The following is a 20644-nucleotide window of genomic DNA, read 5'->3' on the forward strand; positions in this document are numbered from 1 at the left end:
AATTGTATTTGGTTTTAATACGATTTTTAGACGACGAGGAACATTATTGTCGAATTTTTAATTTAGTAAAATTATGTGTGAAAATGAGAATTTGTATTGAGATGTGCAGATCGGCAATACTGATTAATTTTTTATTTTTGAAGTACAATTAATAATATAAATATATAATGTATAGAATTAATAATATATTCAGATTTTGTTACTTTAGTCATTGGATCTTTTATCAGTCATTAAACCGATGAATGTATTGTCTTATTCTGTGCTCATATCAATTGATTTATATCAGAATTAAAAGTACCAATTTTCTCTATTTTATACAAATTTCTTGAGCAACTTATTTAATTATTCTCGCAGCGTTTGTTATACAAAAACTCTTTTTCAGTAGAAATTATACAGTATCAAGGGAGGTTCCATTAAGCTATAAAAGACACCTAGATCCTTTTTAACGTACGGTACATTCAATATCAAAATTCGATTAAAAAGTCATTAAAATCTACAAAGTCAGAAACGACTAATTAAATATAACAGTCCGAAACGAATAATAATTATCATTGTCCAGGATTTCGGTGGAATACATATTCGGTGGAATTCTGCGCGCAGAACGTGGTTCGTAGCTAGGCCAGAAGCGAAATGAGATTGGTCGGGGCAGCAGCCGTAGAAAGGAAGCTTGCCGCGATTAGGGGAACACGGAACACCGCGAGACAGAGACGAGCTTAAATGACCAAAACTCTCTTTTAACTTTCCAATTAATATTCCGACGGGGTCGGGCCGGTCCTCCGGCTGCCGAATTCACCGCCCCCGTGTATTTCGGTTTCTCGCGCGGCCCGCATAAATCTTCCCCTTACTTTTAATTGCGTCAGCCGCGCTCTCGTTTATTTAAATAATAATTCGAACGGCGAACTGTGCCGGCCCGCCGCGGGACGATTTATTCGACCAGCAGCCAGGGAGGCCTCCCCCTTTCTTAACGCATCCCGGCCCCGCTATCCTAAGCTCGTTACGAATGTCTACCCTCCTGTGGATCGTTCTTATGAAGTATTCAGGTTTGATTTTCCGGCCCGGCAAGAGCCCGCGCCGCCGCCGCCGCCGCCGCGATACTCGATGCAATTTATCGGGGGAAATCTACATGGCCCGAAGATGCCGGGAATCTCCAAGCAGCCGGGGGAATTTATGGTGCACGCCGGCTGGAAAGTATTGGATCTATTGCATACCGAATCGCTGGGTCACTATCGCGGCGTTACATATGCTACCGTTAACCGGGCACAATCGACCTGCAATCCTTTACTTTTAATTTTTGATTTATGGGGGATTTCTTCCGCGCTCCGTATGCGGCAATTAGATATGTCGAATGTTGAAATAGTGGCGCCTTGATATAGCTTGACAATGGCGCTTTGGTACTTTGTAGGAAACTTTTTTAAGAGCGTTATTTATTATTATATATTATAACCAATAAATTTTATATAATACATATTATATATAATATATAATTTATTTAAATATCAAGGTTAGTATATTCGTAATAAAGTCTACATTTATTAACACTAAATACTTTTGAAACATGAAATTATAACATTCTATAAATATATTTAAAAATTACTCAACATTTACATAAATGTTGAATACCATGATGAAGGTATGTATTATTTATGACATTTTATGTCAAATGTAATTTTACATTTGCGCGTTTGTGCTAAATAACTTCTGCTCTTTTCTACAGTCGAAGTAATTCCAATTTCGCTCTTGTTAATCCCTTGGTTACTCCTATATTTCTTTGTTTATGCAAAAGATATTACATCGGTCAAGATAAATGCATTAATATTTATTAATAATAATCAATGTAATAACTTCACAATGAATATTATTGCTTGTAGAATTTTAGGAAAAGAGAATTTAATTTGTAAGAGAAGAACAAGATCTTCGAAAGACTCAATTAAATTTACAAAAATGCGAACCCGATCTATAAACAATATTGGAAAAATTAAGTTCATTTCCCTGGTATTTACTATGCATAGCCGTCTACGTTCGCAGAATCCCATCGATGCCCAGTAACGTGGTCGCTGAATGTACAATATCCCACGAAACAATGAATTATTAATTTTCTCCGAGAAACTTGCTATCTGCAAAATATACATGAAAGTACAAAGCTACGAAACCCATCTATTCCCACAGTAATTTATAACTCAAATATATCACCGCCGCACACTCAATTAACCCTTTGCACTCGAAGACATTTCAACTGCAAATCTAAAATCATTTTTCTGGCTTCTAGTATTTCTATTTTTATATAACAAAATTCATTCTATGCATATGAAATTGAGTTTCGTGGCTCATATAACAATTACACTTTCAACAAATATTTCGATCTAAGCTTCGGTCATGTCTATAAAAATAATTTTGGAAGGTGTTACAACAATTTTCGTGCTTTACTCAATTGTATTATTAGTTACAAAAGTAGCTGATATTATATATAGTCATACCAAGAAAAAATATATTAGGAAAAATAGTAATTTAGTTATGAAAAATATAATTCGCAAAAAATCCAGTCGTGCCGATGAGGTTAACGGCACCGCAGAGTCGCCACTCGAGTGCTAAGAATTAATCGAACAAGAAGCTGAATCTACAATTTCGTCGCGCTTGGTGCAATTTCTCTTAGCGAAGAAGCGTCGCGATCGCGGCAGAAGAAACTCCCTATGACTTTCCACGGGTTTCCATCGCCGTGTCCGTTTTCATTAATGCCGGCGACCACGGCGTGCAGCCGCGCGTCGACCGCGGCGAAAAAATTGATGAAAATTCCATGAGATTCCTCGGGTTTCGCCGTCCGGCGCGCCTTCATTGTTACAAAAGAGAGCCTGTCATCGATTGATCGGGTATTGCCCGGGTCCGGATGGCTCCGTTTGTTTCTCCGGGGAGCACCGCGCGAAGGGGGAAACTTTTGAGATATGGTTCTCGTGACGTGTAATTCGTAGCCGCGATCGCTTTGGCGGCCCGCCGCGGGGTCAGAGGGGGCCGGGACAAAAGAGGGAGCAAGACCGGGAGAGAAAGAGAGCACCGCCCGGACTCCGATATGTAGTTACTGTCAGAACTGGCAAGCGACTTCCCTTGGGAAAAGTCGCCCCGTGATGAAAACTTTCAGCCGCGCCGAACCTTTTTCTGCCGCGCGCCGTCGACATAGTTCCGCCGTGGAACGATGAGAGGAGTTACCGGATTATTTGGAAGTTATCGGCGACGGCTAATGAGACGGGGCTGGTGCCGTTTCGTCCCCTCTGCCGGCTAATCAATCTTTCGGATAATGCATTGTTCTGTCTTGATACTTGCTTCCTTGTACCAGGGTAGAGTGCTTTAAAACTGACCTTCCGCAAGTGTTATATTTTTTTCTATCTTTGAGCGTTTGTATTGTGCTTTAAGGAATTGGAATTTTGTTTAATTAGAGAGGTTAACCCTTTTAGGGCTGAACAATGATATATCGTTTTTTATTACATTTGGGAAAATATTGTTTTTTTAATATTTTTAGTGAATCTTTTATAGATTTATTATTTAAGATGTTTTATAAATATCTCGTTTCAAACAGTTTTTAAATTTCTTATTTCAGACATTTTTTAAATATCTTGTTCCAAATATTTTACAAATAACCTTAAATGCATCTCTTAGTTCTTCTTCCTTTTTGAATTTATTAATTAATAGGTTATACGAAATTTTACCAAAATACATGAAACAAGTTTAATATCTTTCACTTACGTATAAATTAACTTTTTTAGTCGATACTAAAAGGGTTAAAATGAAGTAAAAAATTAATCTAAATAAAAATTCCTACCACTAATACAGTCAAGCAACAGATACAAATAGTTTTAATCTATTTAGCATAAATTTTCATTCCGAAGTTATAAATCGAAGGAGATTGCGTCGAGTAGACATTTAAAGCGATTTTGCATGCAGAAGAGTTAAAGGGATCTTCGTTGTTCGGTGTTCTGGTGAAAAAAGAATTCTCATAAATATTGCTAGGTGCACAAAGTCTACCTGTTTAGCATTTCAGCTCCCTGGGGACCTCTTGCACGATATAAACTTGTAATACCGGTGAGTTACGAGGTGAATTTATCGATATTATCAGTTTGCATTTTATGTAGCGAGAATTCCTCGGAGTTCAAAATTGATTAGCTCGAACTTACTGTGCTATTGTTAGACTACAGTTGGTTAACTAAAATTTTAATATCGATATCTTAGTTGATCGATCATATAACATGTGTAATTCACTATTTAGTTTCTGTTTGACAAAGTCATTTTTTAACTTTTCGATTCCTGTTTTATTAAATGAATAATATAATCAAGTTCTCAGTTTATATTTTTTAAATAATAGAAATAGTGTTTTTAACTTTTCTATTTCTGCTTTATTATTTGGTTTTTTACTTAATTTCTCAGTTAGTGTTCCATAAAATAAATAATATATATTTATTTAAATAATTTATTTAAATTTAAATTTAAATAAATTTATTTAAATAATATATTTTTTCTCTATATCTGTTTTATTAAATTATTTGTATACTTTATTTCTCAGTTACTGTTTTACGACATAAATAATACAATGAATTTCCCAGTTGCTGTTTTAATACATAAATAATATATTAAGCTTCCAAGTTGCTGTTTTATTAGATAAATAATATACTTAACTTCCCAGTTGCTATTTTATTACATAAATAATACACTTAACCTCCCCATTTTCATTTTATTAAATTAAATATACATCTATCGCTTCAATTTCTCTGTAAATAATTTCTACACCGAATATTTCGATCTCTATTACACTAAATCAATTGCGTACCAAACCTTTCAGTTCCTGTTGCCCCCAAAATTATAAAATCTTCAAAAACACGCCTTCCGACATATCCCCGTATCCAGCACGGAACAATGCGTTCCACCGAGGAAAACTCTCGCTCGCAATTAGCCACAAGTCATTCCTGCCGTCGGAATTCTGCTGGCGGCGCATTTTCGATTCGAGAATCCTGACGGGTCTCGGAAAGAAAGCGCCCATCCCGGCGAACAGCTTTATGTTCTTAAGTGGATTGCCGTGGGGTGGGTGTGCGCGCTGCGCGCGCGATGGTATGGTTTTCGTAGAATGGCGAAAGGGGTAGTAGAGGAAAGCGAAGATGAATCCTTCGAGTGGTCTGGCTCAAATTCGAGCAGCCTTGCATTACCTTTTGAACCTTTTAAAGCCGTTGGCGTTCCGCTGAAACGATCGTCCCGCCAAAGAGCGGCGAGAGAGAGAAGGGGGCCGATGGACCCTTTCGCGCAGATTAGAGGAGAATCCAATGGGCCATGGTGAAAGGTCGCGACGCGGAGGGTCTTCTATGGCGTTCAATGCTGCTTATTCAACGGGACCCTACGCACAATTTTTTTTTTCTCCCTCTATCGGACCATTCTTCGACCGCGGACCACCTTGACTGCGCCTGTTTACCCGTTGTTATAAATGTGTTTCCTATGTTGCCGAGTGCGTGGATGACGGGGGAAGCTAACTCGTTGACAGCGGCTGTCATGGGGAGCGTGGCGAACAAGGGAACGCCGAGATTTTTCCGTCGCGGTCGCGTGTTTGTTAAAAAGTTGGCGCCAAGTGGGCCTTAATTGCGAGTCGCTATTCTGGTTTTATTGTTCTTAGCGGAATTTATTATTCTATGGGGGTGCATGGGGCTGAGCAGACAGTGATCCTTTTCATTAACTCGTACTCTGTAGCATGAGTATTTATATCTGGTATCCATTGTTCTTTTTCACCCAACATCGATCTATACAGGGTGTTCCAAAAATTTACAAAACCTTGACATAACTTTATCAATTTGCTAATGTGGGATACCTGAGATCATTTCACGAAACTTTTTCCTTTACAAAAATCTTCTCCGAGGCATCGTTAAAAAGTTATTAACAGAAAATATTGACCAATGAGAAGCGAGCTCCACTGACGCTAGGCGCTGTGTCAGTGAGCGAAACTGGGCCGTCTCGCGCCAGCAGAGCTCGCTTCTCATTGTTTTTCGTTAATAACTAACAAATGATCTTAGGTATCACCTATTTCGAGTTTTTAAAAATTTGTTGGATACTCTGTTTATTTAAAAAAGTATCCAGCATTAATGTCAACTTCTCATATTTTCGTACTTTTAATCTGCTTATTAAATTACATTGTCTTGGTAGCATCCTGTACTCTTTCTGATCTAGTACTAATCTCTCTAACCCTTAAAATTAAAATCTGAAAATTTTAAAAAATATATGGAAGATCAATGTCAAATATGCATATTTTAAATTCATGCATTCTAACAATTTTCACATGCAAAATCCGGCAGAAAAATGGTACTAAATTCTATATGTATCTACGATGATTTAGTCTAAAAAGCTTGTTTCATATCACCATCACTTTCAAATAATAAATATTTTCAACTTCGTCTCTATCACAACGTGAAATATTGAATCACAGTCTTAACTCAGTGACCAATTAGTTCGACAAACTTCCGAACCATGCACGAAACCGCTAAGAACCGGCAGCAGTGTCCGAGGTCCCATGGTGTCAGTATTTCCGCGACACAATAGCCGCGACTTGATTACTACGCTTCATTAACGTCGCGATGCAAAACCGGCGGCGCCCGTGCACGTTTCGAAATGATCGACGGAAACGGCGGTCCGTAGACGGGTGACCCTTTCAGCAACAAGTCACCAATTTAATGATCACGGTTCTAAAAGGTATCAAAGCGCGTCCTCCCTTTTCCGTCTAGCACCGTCGCCGCCCGCGCCTCTGAAGTTCCGCGCGAGTCTACGAACTCCGCGCGCGACGGAAAAGTTTGCAAAGTGCCGGGGGAACTTCATTATAAACATCGCGCCTTTGTCGGGTCTCCGTTGCTTGCCGCCGATCGAACGGGGCGCACGACGACCGAGAGCACGGTTGTTCGACCGATGAATTATCAGAGTCTCGTTAATCGGTTCCCGGGACGCCCCGGCTATGAATCAGCGAAAAAACACCGAGCCCGATATATTAGGAAGTCTCCCGGGCCTTTTTGTCGGAGCCCGGGGCTATGATACGGCGGGCTTTTTTTGTTGGACGACGACGGATCGGTTGCCGAAGGATCCGCTCCTGCTGGCGCGACGCCAATCTCCGGCCGTGCTTTGTTTTCCCTTTTCTTATCGTCGCGGAACGGATGCCGCGACAATCCAATCGAAAGTGTTGACGGGCGCGTCGCCCTTTAAAAAATCTCCTACGGGCACGGGGAAAGTCGGATCGGGCGAATTGAAATCGAAGGTCGAGCTGTCGACGGCTCGAGTCTTTTTCGTTGTATTAAAAAGACGTCCTACAACTTCGGCGCTAAATTGAAATTATTTTATTTCATTATTATTATTATATTAAGTCTGGTTTGTCTCTTATTCTATATTTAAATCAAACTTTTATTCGCAAGACGGATAACAACTAAAAGAATTGAGAATATGCAACTGAAATATACGAACTTAACCCTTTACACTCAAAGTTATTTCATCTAGAAATCTAGAGTAATTTCTCTGGCTTATAATATCTCCATTTTATATAACAAAGTTCATTGTATGCATATGTAATTGATTCTTGTCGTTCGTAGTAACATAATCTTAACAATTTTTTAAGAGCAAACTTTGTTAGTATAAAAATTATTTTGCAACGTGATAGAACAATTTTATTTTGCCTCACAGTCGCTCGAGTGCAAAAGGTTAAAGTGTCAATGTATTATTCTTCATCCAATTAACATTGTTAAAGAAAGGCATCATTTTCCATCGAGTTTCTTTAGTTAGAAAAAGATCTCGTTTCACCGAAAAATCCGCAGTTTAACGACGTGTTCGTAAACTAAACACGTAGAAGATACTTGGATCCTCCCTTGGGTTACGAACGGATCTACCGAGCTCTCCCACATTTCATCTGGAAAAAAAAGGGAGAACCAAGGAGTTCCAGTAAAAAGTAAGTCGGAACTAGACCGCGGGGCCCGTAATAACGAAAAACTCCGCGCAAACATCTACAGCGGCGTAGTAACAGCAAATTAGGAGCAGCCCGAACAAAAATGTTCTAATAAGGAAATCCGGCCGACAAGCCAACTCTGCCCGGATCTGCTAACAATAACCCTCGAAACTTCATTGTTTCACCTTCCTGGCCTACTGCCTTTCCCCGCAGTTCGGCGCAGAACCGGCTACATCCGCGGAGCCTGCACCGATAAACAAGCCTCGAAACTTTCTTTCGAACGAGAAAAATGAAGGCTCGAACGAGAAAAATGAAAGCTCGAACGCATCGCTCGTTCGCGGCTGGATGAAACTGTGCTTGGCGATTCTTTTTAGTTAACACTTTGCCGACGTAATATTTACGATGTTATAGGATATGTAAATTTATTAAAGAATAATTTATTTCATTGTTAAAGAATATATATTAAATATTTCTAAAGAATATTTACTTCATTTTTATTTTATTTATCACGAGATTTATTTAATATTTAACAAGTTATATGATAATGTGGGAGATTGTAGAGGTGAGATATATAAATAAATTATTTGTTGCTATGTTAAAAAACTGATTTGTAGGCTACTTAAAGGTAAAGTGTTAATGGTGAGAATTAAATAGGGAACTTAAAACAGGCATTATTTCAATATCGACAAAATTGTGCCAAAATTGATATGATGACAAAATTTATGAATTTCGAAATTAAAAGAAATGTCAGAATTTCTTTGGCTTTTATTTTGATAACCTTGACATTAAGATACACAGTAAGATAGTGCTTGGCCAATTTTAATTACACAAATACCGACAAAATATTATAATCGAATATAAAAATATCATACTAAGTATTATACTAAAAAAGCACAATAATATAATCAATTATTATATTTTTTATAATTATTATTTTAATTATATAGCCAATTATTGTGGATTGTAATATCGTAGTTTCTTCACCTCGCAAACACAGAACATGTATACTACAACAAACATGCTGTTAATTACACTGACTTCGGTATCATAACAATCTTGGCACTGCGTATCAGTTTCAGTCTTGCTAGTAAAACATCGACCCTAAAATAATACTAGTTCTAAACCCATGCTTAAAAACAGTTTAAAAATTATATCAAAATAGGGGAAGGAATATTTTCGTATTTTCTTGTATTTTCCTATTTTAGTATCTCTAAGGGTTGTAAAAATACAACCAAAAGCAGAGAGGTATACAATACATCAAGCTAAATTCGTATCGTTACAATTGTAGTGACTTGAGGGCAAATTAACTTCCTATCAATAATGTTCTCGCTAGTAGTATCATTATTAATAGGGCATCAATTTGACATCAAGCCATCACTATGGATAGAAAATCAATTTCACATCAAATCATCGTCATTGACGCGCAGTCAATTGAACAGTAAATCACCATCGTTTAGGCGGAGTGACGTTAACCCTTTGCGGTCGTGCGTCTACCCTTAGCCACCAAAGCTATTTATTTATTTTTCACATTTCTTCTTATTCTTATATAGAATTAAAACACATAATTGTGTTATGTATATTTGAATTTTGAAATAGAATTAACAAATTTAAATTCTATATATATTAATATAATAATAAGTAATCTACATAGAATAATAAATTATGTATACATGAATATTGTATATATTATATTTATTAATATATATAATAATAATAATAATAATATATATTATATTTATCAATATATAATAATAATATATATATTACATTTACTAATATATAATAATAATATTAGTATCAATTCTTCCTCCTCTTTCATGTTACATATTACTATTTAATAAACAAAAATTAATTCTAACCACCCCTACACCTATCTAAAAACCTACCGCAAAGGGTTAAAACAGTTCTCACTATACGAAGGTGAAATCAATTCCGCCTGCCAATCGGTTGAACGAAAACAGTGGTAAAACGCTGTCTGGTAAAGATATCTCTGGTTCCGCCTAACAACTATAGAAACACGTACATAGGTGGAACGTTAGACGTTCCATTGACGGACGTTGCTCCGGAAGTGGCCGTGCTTCGGACCATGAAAGCGAACCATCCGGTTCTGGCCGGCAGACGTCGAGCGCTGGCGGATAGGGGGTGGCCTGCTACAGGGGGCGCTGACGCGAGTTTTCAGCCGTTCAAATTTGCACAGATAGAGAGCCAAAGAGAGAGAGAGAGAGAGAGAGGGTGATGGAAAGAAAGAGAGAGAGAGAGGGAGAAAGTGAACCGCGTGGAACGAGTGGGGGTGAAAGGGACACCGACCGACCGAGAGAGAAAGTGAGAGAGCAACGCGGGGATGTTTGCCCGAGCGTTCCGCCGGTTCCGAAGGTCCGTGACTTTGCTCGCTTTTTATGCCGGATTTTCACATCCGTCTTGAAAAGCTCGCATTCCTGCGTCTATCCCTCAGCTCGCGTTTCGCGCGAGTAGAAGCCAGCGATGGGGTGGAGATGCAAGACTGAGAGGAATCTTGGCATCCGAAACGCAAGGGCGAAACGTTTAGAGGAACGGATGCTGTGCATTGTTAGGCATGGTTGGTATCGGTGCATCTACATTCTTTGATTGTATTACGTTGTTCTGAGATTGTTTTGTCTTGTAATCGATTCATTAATGGGGGAGGATTTGGCGTATTGTTTCAACGATTCGACGACCATTGTCACAAAGGCGTGGGTTCGCGGAGACTCGAATTGTAAAAATCGATTCAAGGCGAATTTTTATATGTCTCTGATTATTGTACAGATTGATAATGAGATAATTGTTGATTATCAATAAAATCTATGCCATTTAAATTATTAAGTATATCAGAATTGCATTATGAAAAAGTGTGTCATAATTACAGTATTAAAACAGTGCATCATAATTACAGTATTAATTCAGTGTCTAATAATTACAGTATTGAAACAGTGTATTATAATTAGACTATTAAAACAGCGCATCATAATGCATGGATTAGAATATTAAAACGTTGACTATCATGACACATATAATAAATAAGTGACAGAATTGTTTAAAATTCGCATAATACAAAATTCAATTATACGAATAAATTACACGAATTACGAATTCATATAAAATCTGCCTCGCTCGAATAAAATTCGAACCCACCACACAACAATAGAAAATGCTGTCGTCCCCCATAGACAAGCTCCATAGCTCTCGATAAATCATCGAAATACCGATAAACGAATTACAGCCGCACAGAGCGCGTTCTCATTAAACACCGCGAGCCTCCTTCGTCGATATAAAAGCAAAACGTTTTCAAATGGTTTCCGGCTCGAGTTAATCCGCCGCGATCGAGAAACAAAGAATAATTAATTACAAAGTATCTTTGACGGTGGGAGGGAGAGGGAGGGGGGGACAATCGAAAGCCAGCGAAACGGGAAAAGCTTTGCATTCGACGGGGCGATGGTTCTCTATCGTTATTGTCTTTCGTTACCGGGCGCGCGCGCGCGCGCCCGTTCTGCAGCCGCCGAGCGCGAACTGTCGAAACTTCGAAAAGAATTCCCCGGGTTTCTGCTCTCCGACGGAAATCGGTGAGCACCGGCTGGAGGGGGGGAAGGGTCCGGGATCGGAAAGAACAAAGGAGTAACGCGCCGGATTCCTCTTTCGCCCGGCCCCGGGACTGCGAAAAGAGGGGGGAGGGGAGGGGAGGGCGAACAATGAAATAAGCAACTCGACGGTAAACCCGGAAACAGATCGTAAACTCGCTTGTAAAAGTTTCGCGGGCCACGCGGCATTAAAATTGCACCGAGCGGGGGGGGGCTCTTTCGACGTTACCTTTTTTTTCCCTTCCCCTCCCCTTCCAAACCCCTTCTCTGTCTTGCGGGGACCCCGTTACCGAACTGCTTAATTAAATCCGGTGAGTTTGCGAATCAAAACACGTTTACGGAAACGTCATTTACAGCGTTTTGTCGCGAGCGAGCGCGAGCAGAACGAACGCGGAAAATTCGTTTTCGATCGGCTCGTAAACCGACGAGAGAAATATCGCGCGCGCGCGCATTTTTTTTCGTTCGCGAGCGCGGCGCGCGCGCCGTGACGGGTGGAACGTAGAGCGAAAGAAAAGCCCCGACAAATAAATAACGCGCGGTGTACTTTTATACAGCCACGAGAAAAGCCGAACGTAAAACTGTCAAACCCCTAAATAAAATCGGCCGCGCGTGTGTGCGCGGCCCCTCGCCGCCGCTTCAAGAAACGTTGCGCGTCGGATTCGGGAGTCACGGAACTCGTGGGGGGAAAAATTCGGTGATTTGTTTCCCGACGGGCTACGACGTGCTAAAGCAACGCCGTTTCTGTACCAGTGTTTCGCGTACCGCCACGGTTCCCACACTCGATCAGCGCCTTTTCCTTTTTACGACGCTGTTTAATTCTCGCTACGTTTAACCCTTGCCGTTTGTTACGCGGCTGCAGTGATTAGAAGTACGGCGTGTTTAGTATATTATATGAAATACAGAATAGAGAATTTTAATTCAAAGCTCTTGCACGTGATTTTAATATTGTATATTTTATATTTATATTTTTGAGGATATATTAATTCTAGAGGATATTTAGCTTGTTTGATTAATAAATAATGGTAATGGTAATAATCATTGTAACAGCGACAATTTGTATCGCTATTTATAATAATTTTATATTCTAGATATATTCTATTCTAGATTAATTTTTAATTCTAGAGGATATTTAGCTCGTTTGATTAATAAATAATGGTAATGGTAATAATCGACAATCTGTATCGCTATTTATAATAATTTTATATTATTTAAAAGTATGAAAATTAAATTCAGACTCTCACATTTTGACTTGCACACTTTATAGTTGCATTTTCATTAATAACTAAACATTGATGAAATTTTAGTACAGGTTAAAGAAAATAAATATGATATATATGTACTCTGTACATTGGTTATCACAAAGAAAATCCAGCATTTTACTATAGTTTTTAATGTGATACATCGCATCAGGTACATAATGTAATGAAATACATTTAAATGCATCCCTTAATTTTCAAGAAGGTGCATCGCAATTTTTAAACCGTAATTCGTACATTACACTAAATTTAGATTTACTTAAATTATGAATTTCCTATTAATTTACATTGGCCAATTATTTCATTTATTTTTATTAAATTCTCTCTTCATGAAATTTATATTTTTTAAATTCTTTTACATAGCAGAAAAATGTTGTCAAACTCATTATACATGAATTCAGGGATTAAACGATGGTACCAACTCAAAAGTATTATTTTATATATTAAACGTTCCTTAACAATAATTGTATTTAATTAAGTACTAAAAAATTCTCTATTCTACAAGACGACAACAAAGATATTTAAAGCAACGCAAACCGAGAGCAGCCATATACAATTTATTTGCGCGAACATGAAAAATTCAGACCGCAGAGAGTGAAATACATTGTTACGTTCTGCACTTTTTCCACGTCCGGTTTATTGGAATTCTTTGAAGGCTATCATTTGGAACGTAACAAACGCAATACGTACGAGAGGATTTCGCGAATATGCCGCGGTTATTTTTAGAATGTCCGTAATCAATAAAATATAAACAGACGGGACCCCGCTCGAACCTCGGGAATCACTATTCATATCGAATTCTTCGTTTCGTATCGTTCGCCGGGGCAAAGAACATTAAATCTTCAAGAATTCCTCCAATTTCTTTCGGGCCGCGCGCGTTTTCCCTGGCCAATTCCATTAACTGTGCAAACATTGCACGAGAAAAAAAAACGGGGGAAGATCCGGAATGCAAGCCGGTTAAATAGTGGACCTGACTTTCGAAGATTTCTACGACCGTTCCAATCCATCAGCATCGCTGCTGCGCCACCCCCCGCGAGCACCTGTAATAAAGTCGTAAAGGTCAGCGCTGGCAATTTGGGAATTGAGGCGGAAGGAAAGGCGATCGATTCGTGGCAAATATGAATTTCCCATTTACATTGTAAATAAGAGAGCGAAGAAAATCGTTCCCCTATTCGACGGAATATTGGTATTTGCTCGGTTACGTGAAGGTAGCTGATAATAAAATATGATAATAAAATAAGAAGACATAAGACGAAAATATGTAAAAAGTATTATCAGCACTGACCATGCAGATTGTTAAGGTTTCTCGGATTAAATAAATAATAATAAACAAATAGAATAAAATGTTCAAAGCATCTAGATAAATTCAAATTTACATATACTTTATTTGAATTATTTTGTACTAGAACTTGAATAAAATATATTTCTTTTGTCATCATAAAAAGATATTTGCATAATAAATATTTCTAAATCATTTCTTTATTATTAAAAATATATGTATATCTAAATATATATATATATATAAATTATTCTTAATTATTTCTCTCTATTTTTTATATTCTATATTAATATATTATAAATATTTAAATATTTCTGTCTTTAAATTGATTATTCCAACGCAGACGGGAAATTTAAATAACGCATCGCGAGAAGATTAAATGCTGAATTCCGATGAATTTTAATTAAATGACTGAACACAATGCGTCATAAAAATTCATTCGTACGATTTTAATGTATTTCAACGAAGACCACGGTAACTGCAACCTTGATCAAGAGATAACCAGTCCGCGGGTCGCCGTCGAGCCGAATCCGGCCATCGGCGCGTTCATTAGAAGAAGAAACACGAGTTTGATCAGGGAACAGGGTGGATAAGAGGCACGGTCGGCCGAGCAAAATGCATCGAGAATGCAGCCGGGCTCTTTTCAGCGCATCAACAGCGCCACTTCAACTCCGTATTTCTCTTCCCTTTCAGCGGCCGCTTTTCACGGGCAGCGATCGACTGCCGGGAGAGGGGGGAGAAGGTTGCCCACTCGTGGAAACGTATTTCTGATCGAAATGCTGCCTCTAATCAATGTCCATTAAGCCGCGGAGGGAATGGAAAAAAAAAATGTTCCGATCAAGCCGTGTCCCGGTCGCGTCGGCTCGTCCGCGACTAACACCGACGCCGCCGCCGCCGCCGGCCCCGCCGATTTCGTTTCGACGACGAACAGCGCGCTCCAACCCGGGATGGATTTTCTGATTTTTATTTCGACATGCGTCCCGACAGATTTCCCGCGTTGCGACGCGTCGCGCGCGCTCTCCGCGATATGTCAGCCGCACATTTTCCGATTGTCCGTAGGAACAATCGTTCCTTTTCCTTTCCACGTTCAGCGGCGGCTTCGACTGTGATCGAAATTGATTCGACAATTTCCGGCACGCGATACTAACCAAATATTTTATTCCGCGAGCGGAATTAAAGCCTCTCGCGTCTCGAACAGTTTCGTGGATTATCGCGGGTGTCAATGTTGCGCTTCCGAGTGCAACACAGCATTCTCTTGCTATATTTTGTGAAATTCAGGGAAGAAGAAATTGGTTTCAAATATCTTTCAATTGGAAGTAGTTTCATTTCATCTTCTTCTTGTTTTTCTTTTTATATATTTCTAAATTTGTGACCTATAATAAAATTCTATTCATCTGTTATCGATATTTCACTCATTCAGTGCCCAGACTCAACCACTAAAATCCCCAAATAATTAAATCAATTTACTTAATTAAAGCGAAACTAGAAAGTTAAAATTTATCATATGAAATGACATTAGAACTCTTTCGAAACGTTCTAGTCAAATTCATTGTATTCAAATATATTGGAGTGATAATAAATTTTCAAAATTGGTCAGAAATTAGTGTCAGCCATATTTGACTATTAATAAATATTAGAACTTCACCTACTGCCATATATAATCAGGAATAGCCTACGCAGCTGTTGCGTGCGGCCATAAATTACCAAATAAAAAACAGCACCGTATTTAACGCGATAAGTGGTCTCTCCACTAATTTAGCCGGCCGAAACACCTGTCGAAAGACGCGTCTCCTCGTGGACGACGTTTCACGACCCTCCCGGTTCGACTAATCACAACGTTCCTCCCAGCGTAGGCATCTCTTTTCTAAAGAGGTCGGACAACAGCTCGTAAACACGGCCGGCAACATCGCGAACGAAAAGTGGCTGGGGCGGTCTTCCGGGGCCCGGGCACAGAGACCCGGGCAGACGTTGAAAGTCCCTCATTACCTAAGCTCGTTTCGAATTCACTTTTTCCCGCGCTTCCGCGGCATTAAAATCTTCCAGTGTCTTGAGCCCATCGCTGCAACCTTCGCCGTTCTTGCTTGCTTTCAGTTGAAGGCGTTCTACGTGGATCTGCTGGTCCCCCTCGAGACGAACCTGGAGAAAGACACGAAGGTGGTCCAGGTAAGATCCGAATCCACGGGCGCGCGAGGCCTATCAGCCGCCCAACAGGGCCGACGGATGAATAATGAAGTAATACGTTCTCGCAGAGCGAACAGAAGAAGTTTCTCCAGCAGCACAAGACCAGGTCCGAAACGTACAGCAAGGCGGCAGCGACGATGAAGAAGCAGAGGAAAAAGTCGAGGGGCGCCAGCAAGAGTGGACTCGCCATGGACAAAGAGCTGAAGAACATGCAGATCCTCGAGGAAGAGAAGTCCAAGCTAGACGCCTTTTGTGAGCAGAGCTTGAAGAACGTGAGTACGGCCGCCTAAATCTCTGGCCTAGCACCCGTCGTTCCGCGCGTTCATTATTTTGCTAGACGCGGCAATTTGATTCTTGAAATATTGATCGGATAATGAAAGAACGATTATCGAGTAACGATTGTTCGAAATTTTCATTTCTAGAACTTGTTTTTTAGTATTGCACGTTATCGATTTTTCAGTCAGTCGAAGTTCCTTCGCACGGTGAATTTTTGTTCCGTAAATAATATAGATAAGGGTTCAATAAATTAGCTGTTGAAAACTCTTCGAGAAGACGATATTGTTACGATGTTTAATTAAATTCTAACTACGATCTTTTAATTTTATTTTCAATATTTATTTACTTGCTTAGCTCAACCAGTTTGCCATCACAAAATGTAACCTTTATAAAAATACTTAACTGGTTAATAAGTTAAAAAGACTATAACATATTATTTTGTTTATTAATGTTACGAAGGTTAAGACATGATGTAGTGAACCTAGTTACACATAAAACACAGCTGTGGCTTTATTTATTTTCAAGTCTAATAAACATTACATTCACTAAATAAGTCAATTTTTTTCACTAAAAATATCCTGAATAAAAATACTCAGCTCCTATTTTTAGTGGAAAATGTTTTTAACGAAGGTCCGCGTCGTTCATTAATTTTTGCGGGAAGAAGGTAACGTCGTTCCTCGATGGCGATTGAATAATGAATCCGCCCGAAAAAAGCAGGCTAACGACAATGCATGACTTGGATCCGAGGCCCTTAACCCTTTTTTCTTCCAGGCGATGACGCAGGAACGAAGGAGGTACGGCTTTGTTCTCGAGCGACAATGCTCCTTGGCGAAACATTATGCGAGTTTTCATGAGGTCGCGTTAGCTGCTCTTCATCCCTCGGTTGATAAGTGGCGCGAGGTGGCTGCTACCAGGGAATACTTGCCCCAATCCGTGGAAGATATGTTCGCCTCCAGACTTAGGGTGAGTGATGCCGGGTGTATCTCATTGTTATCCCGTGTTTTCTTCCGAATTTATATGTAGCTTTGCGAAGTAGTAAATAGTGCTTATGCGAGGACGACTCTGAGCAAGAGGAGCGTCGAGACCGAGGAGTTTCTCAAAGAAACAGCGTTCGCTGCGATAAGCTCTGCGAGACTCGTGACGCATAGTGATCCACTGAAATTGGACGTCGGTGTTATTATTATTATTATATATGTTTCGCGGAATAAAAGTTAATATTTTCGATTAAAAGTAATCATTTCTCCGTGATTAATTTTTCTAGTTCCAGTCTTTAGGTTTTATAAATTCTCAATCTATCTCAGGTAATTCTAATTTATTAATTCTTCCTCTAATTTAGTCTCCTCTAATTGTTATTCTAATTTATTAACTGTTCCTCGAAATAATAGTTAATATACTTAATTAAAAGTAGTAATTTCTCGTGCACCAATTTTTCTAGTTTCATTCTTCAGATTTTTAAAAAAATCTCAATCTGTATCAGATACTTCTAATTTTTTAATTAGGTAATGCAAATTAAATTATAATGAGTCTTGCAGAATATATCAGTCATTCTATAGACAATTGAATTTATAGTTAACATTTTTTCGAAACATTACCTTAGGGCTTGAATTTATTAAAATTGAGTATAATTGATTTAACTCATTGATGATACATATAAGGACTCATTAAATACTTTAAATATTGGGAAAATACATTTTGATGTTTTACAATTGGAATAATAAAATTGTCTACTCTGGTGACAGTAGCAATTATAATATATATTATAATTATACTTGAATGACACTGGAATTACTAACTATAGTAAGAAGACTGTTTTCTGATTTTTTCTTCCAAAGTTACTGCAATTAGAGAAACGAATTATTTGTTAATAATCTTGTCTCTGTAATTTCGATGATAATAAAGCGAATCAGATTATTTCGTCTACAATAGCGTGTTCAACGTTCACGCGGCGTTCTGGAATACTATGATCGTATTGACCGTATCCTTCCTTATTGTTGTTTAGCAAGTTTCATTTTGGCCGGAGGACGAAGAAAATGGCGGCTCGGAGCTGACGATGAGCTCGCAATTGAGGAAGACCAGAAGCATGGACAGCTCTTGCTTGGAACTTCGACCTGGACCGCCTTCCGGAAACGTGTCGAGCACCACTTATCAAGGCCCATCATCGCACCTACCTACAGCTCTCTCTAGAGCAAGGTCGGAAGCCAACCTCCACGCTTCTACGTTATCTTTGGACCCGGGTAAGTCCGGCATCCATCATAAAATTTTTCATCAAGGGCCTCGGGACGTCAGTCGGACACGATGTTCCGCGTCTCTCATATTGTTCTCGATCCACCAAAATTTTGACACGGCGAACTCTGCTTTGTCCGGCTCCCAGAATTTTAGACAGGATTATTAAACAAGTTTCATTTTAAGGTGTCAAGTAGATTTGTTTATAAATTAATTTAATAAGATATATTGAACGAGCAATGTTCTTATTTTGTAAGAATTATAGAATTAGAATTTTTCTATTTTATGTCAAACAATTAGATTTGATTATAAATTAATTTAATTCAACATATTGCAATTGTTTTAGTTTCTGAAAATTATAGAATTTTAGAGAGCATAACTGAAACAATTTTATTTCAAGTCAAACGAGTAGATTTAATTATATATTAATTTAATTCAGCGTACTTTAACATATCTTATATGCAAGAATTATAAAGCAGAAGTTTTATTATACCATTATGCGACAACTGTTACATAACCACGTTCAACATTGCACACGCGCCGCGTTACACAAAAGTATCGCCGTAAAGCGAAAAAATGAGAGAAATCTGCACACATTTTATTCTATTTTTCCCCTGGCGAAACATGCAACAAAAGAGCATTATGCGTTTAATTGTCGTTTTGTTAAAGTTTAGAACAACGTAAACGTACACGTAGCTGCGCAGTGAAGCACGATTTTTTATTTAGTTTATATTTATATTACAATGACGCGGTTACATTAAAAAGGACGCCGTTTTTCGCGCTCGCGCCAGTAATTAAACTTTATTAGAATTACAGTAAAATTTTACTGGCCGCGCCGTTGATTTCGCGGCCCTAACCATTCCGCCGGTATTTGTAACACGCGGCGGCGCACGAAAATCCGATGGCGCAATTAAATTTTTGTGTCCGAATGGACACACCTCGCGCGTCAGGTTTCAGCATCGGAGTTATGAATGCGGAAACTGAGTTCCGCGCCGAAAATGCAATCTGATACAATAAAAGCTAAACACGCGGGAGAGAAAAATAAAAACGGAACCACCGGCGATACACGGGATCATCCCCCTTATTTTTCACGGTGCTCGGTCCCTAATTTTACGGAGTACAATACACTCATTAATGCTTTCCCCGCGTTACACGGTATGCCGTCGCGCTTGTGCCCAAACTATTTTTTTCGCCCGGCGCACGCCTTTCTAAATGGGAATAAACGACGAGCTTTCGGTGCTGAACGCTCTGCGAATTTACACCGAATATTCGTATCGGTTCGCGCTGAAATATCGACTGCGTAACATTATACATTCAGTCCCACAAGTATTCGTACTTTTGTTATTAGTTAATAAATTTTCTTATAATCGGTATAAATGAACTTTATACATGTGTTCATTCATAATAAAACATTTATTGCAAAAACTTACATGCATCCCTTGATTTCGACAGATATCTCTTATAAGCAGTGAGGGTACGAATACTTATGGGACTGACTGTACATGGACATTTATGATAAATTTTTACAGTGCCAATCGCCGGTATATTACTATTTGTTCCTCGCAAATTTTAGTTCGCCGTTGATTTATCGAGCTTTTGTTGCACTTTTATACAGAAGTTACAATCATTAAAATGGAATTATGGATGTACGAATGGTAAAACAGATTTACGACAATATCGTTCCAGGGATTAAATAACGATTTGTAGACGATCGTATAATAAACGTGCACAACAGTGCAGTAATTTCATACTCCACTTGGCAGGCTATATAGTATTCTTGATTACAAATTAATAGATCGCGCGAATCAGTCGACGACGATCGCTCGAATCATCGCGCTGCTTTCGTATTTTGTTCGAAATTCCGCGCGAGACAACAACGAGCATTGCATTAACCCTTTGC

At 38.8% G+C, this 20644-nt stretch overlaps 1 protein-coding gene across 1 annotated transcript in view; it reads left to right on the forward strand.

Moving 5' to 3' along the window:
- The window catches only part of Irsp53 (Insulin receptor substrate 53 kDa), a 295332-nt gene that overhangs the window by 259820 nt on the left and 14868 nt on the right, over positions 1–20644 (forward strand). Inside the window, exons 6-9 of the mRNA XM_078178240.1 lie at positions 16156–16227; positions 16314–16517; positions 17293–17484; positions 18521–18755. Coding sequence (XP_078034366.1) covers positions 16156–16227; positions 16314–16517; positions 17293–17484; positions 18521–18755 — 703 coding nt within the window. The remainder of the gene's footprint in view (positions 1–16155; positions 16228–16313; positions 16518–17292; positions 17485–18520; positions 18756–20644) is intronic.

This window comes from Augochlora pura, chromosome 4, assembly GCF_028453695.1.
Source record: "Augochlora pura isolate Apur16 chromosome 4, APUR_v2.2.1, whole genome shotgun sequence".
Taxonomy (NCBI): domain Eukaryota; kingdom Metazoa; phylum Arthropoda; class Insecta; order Hymenoptera; family Halictidae; genus Augochlora; species Augochlora pura.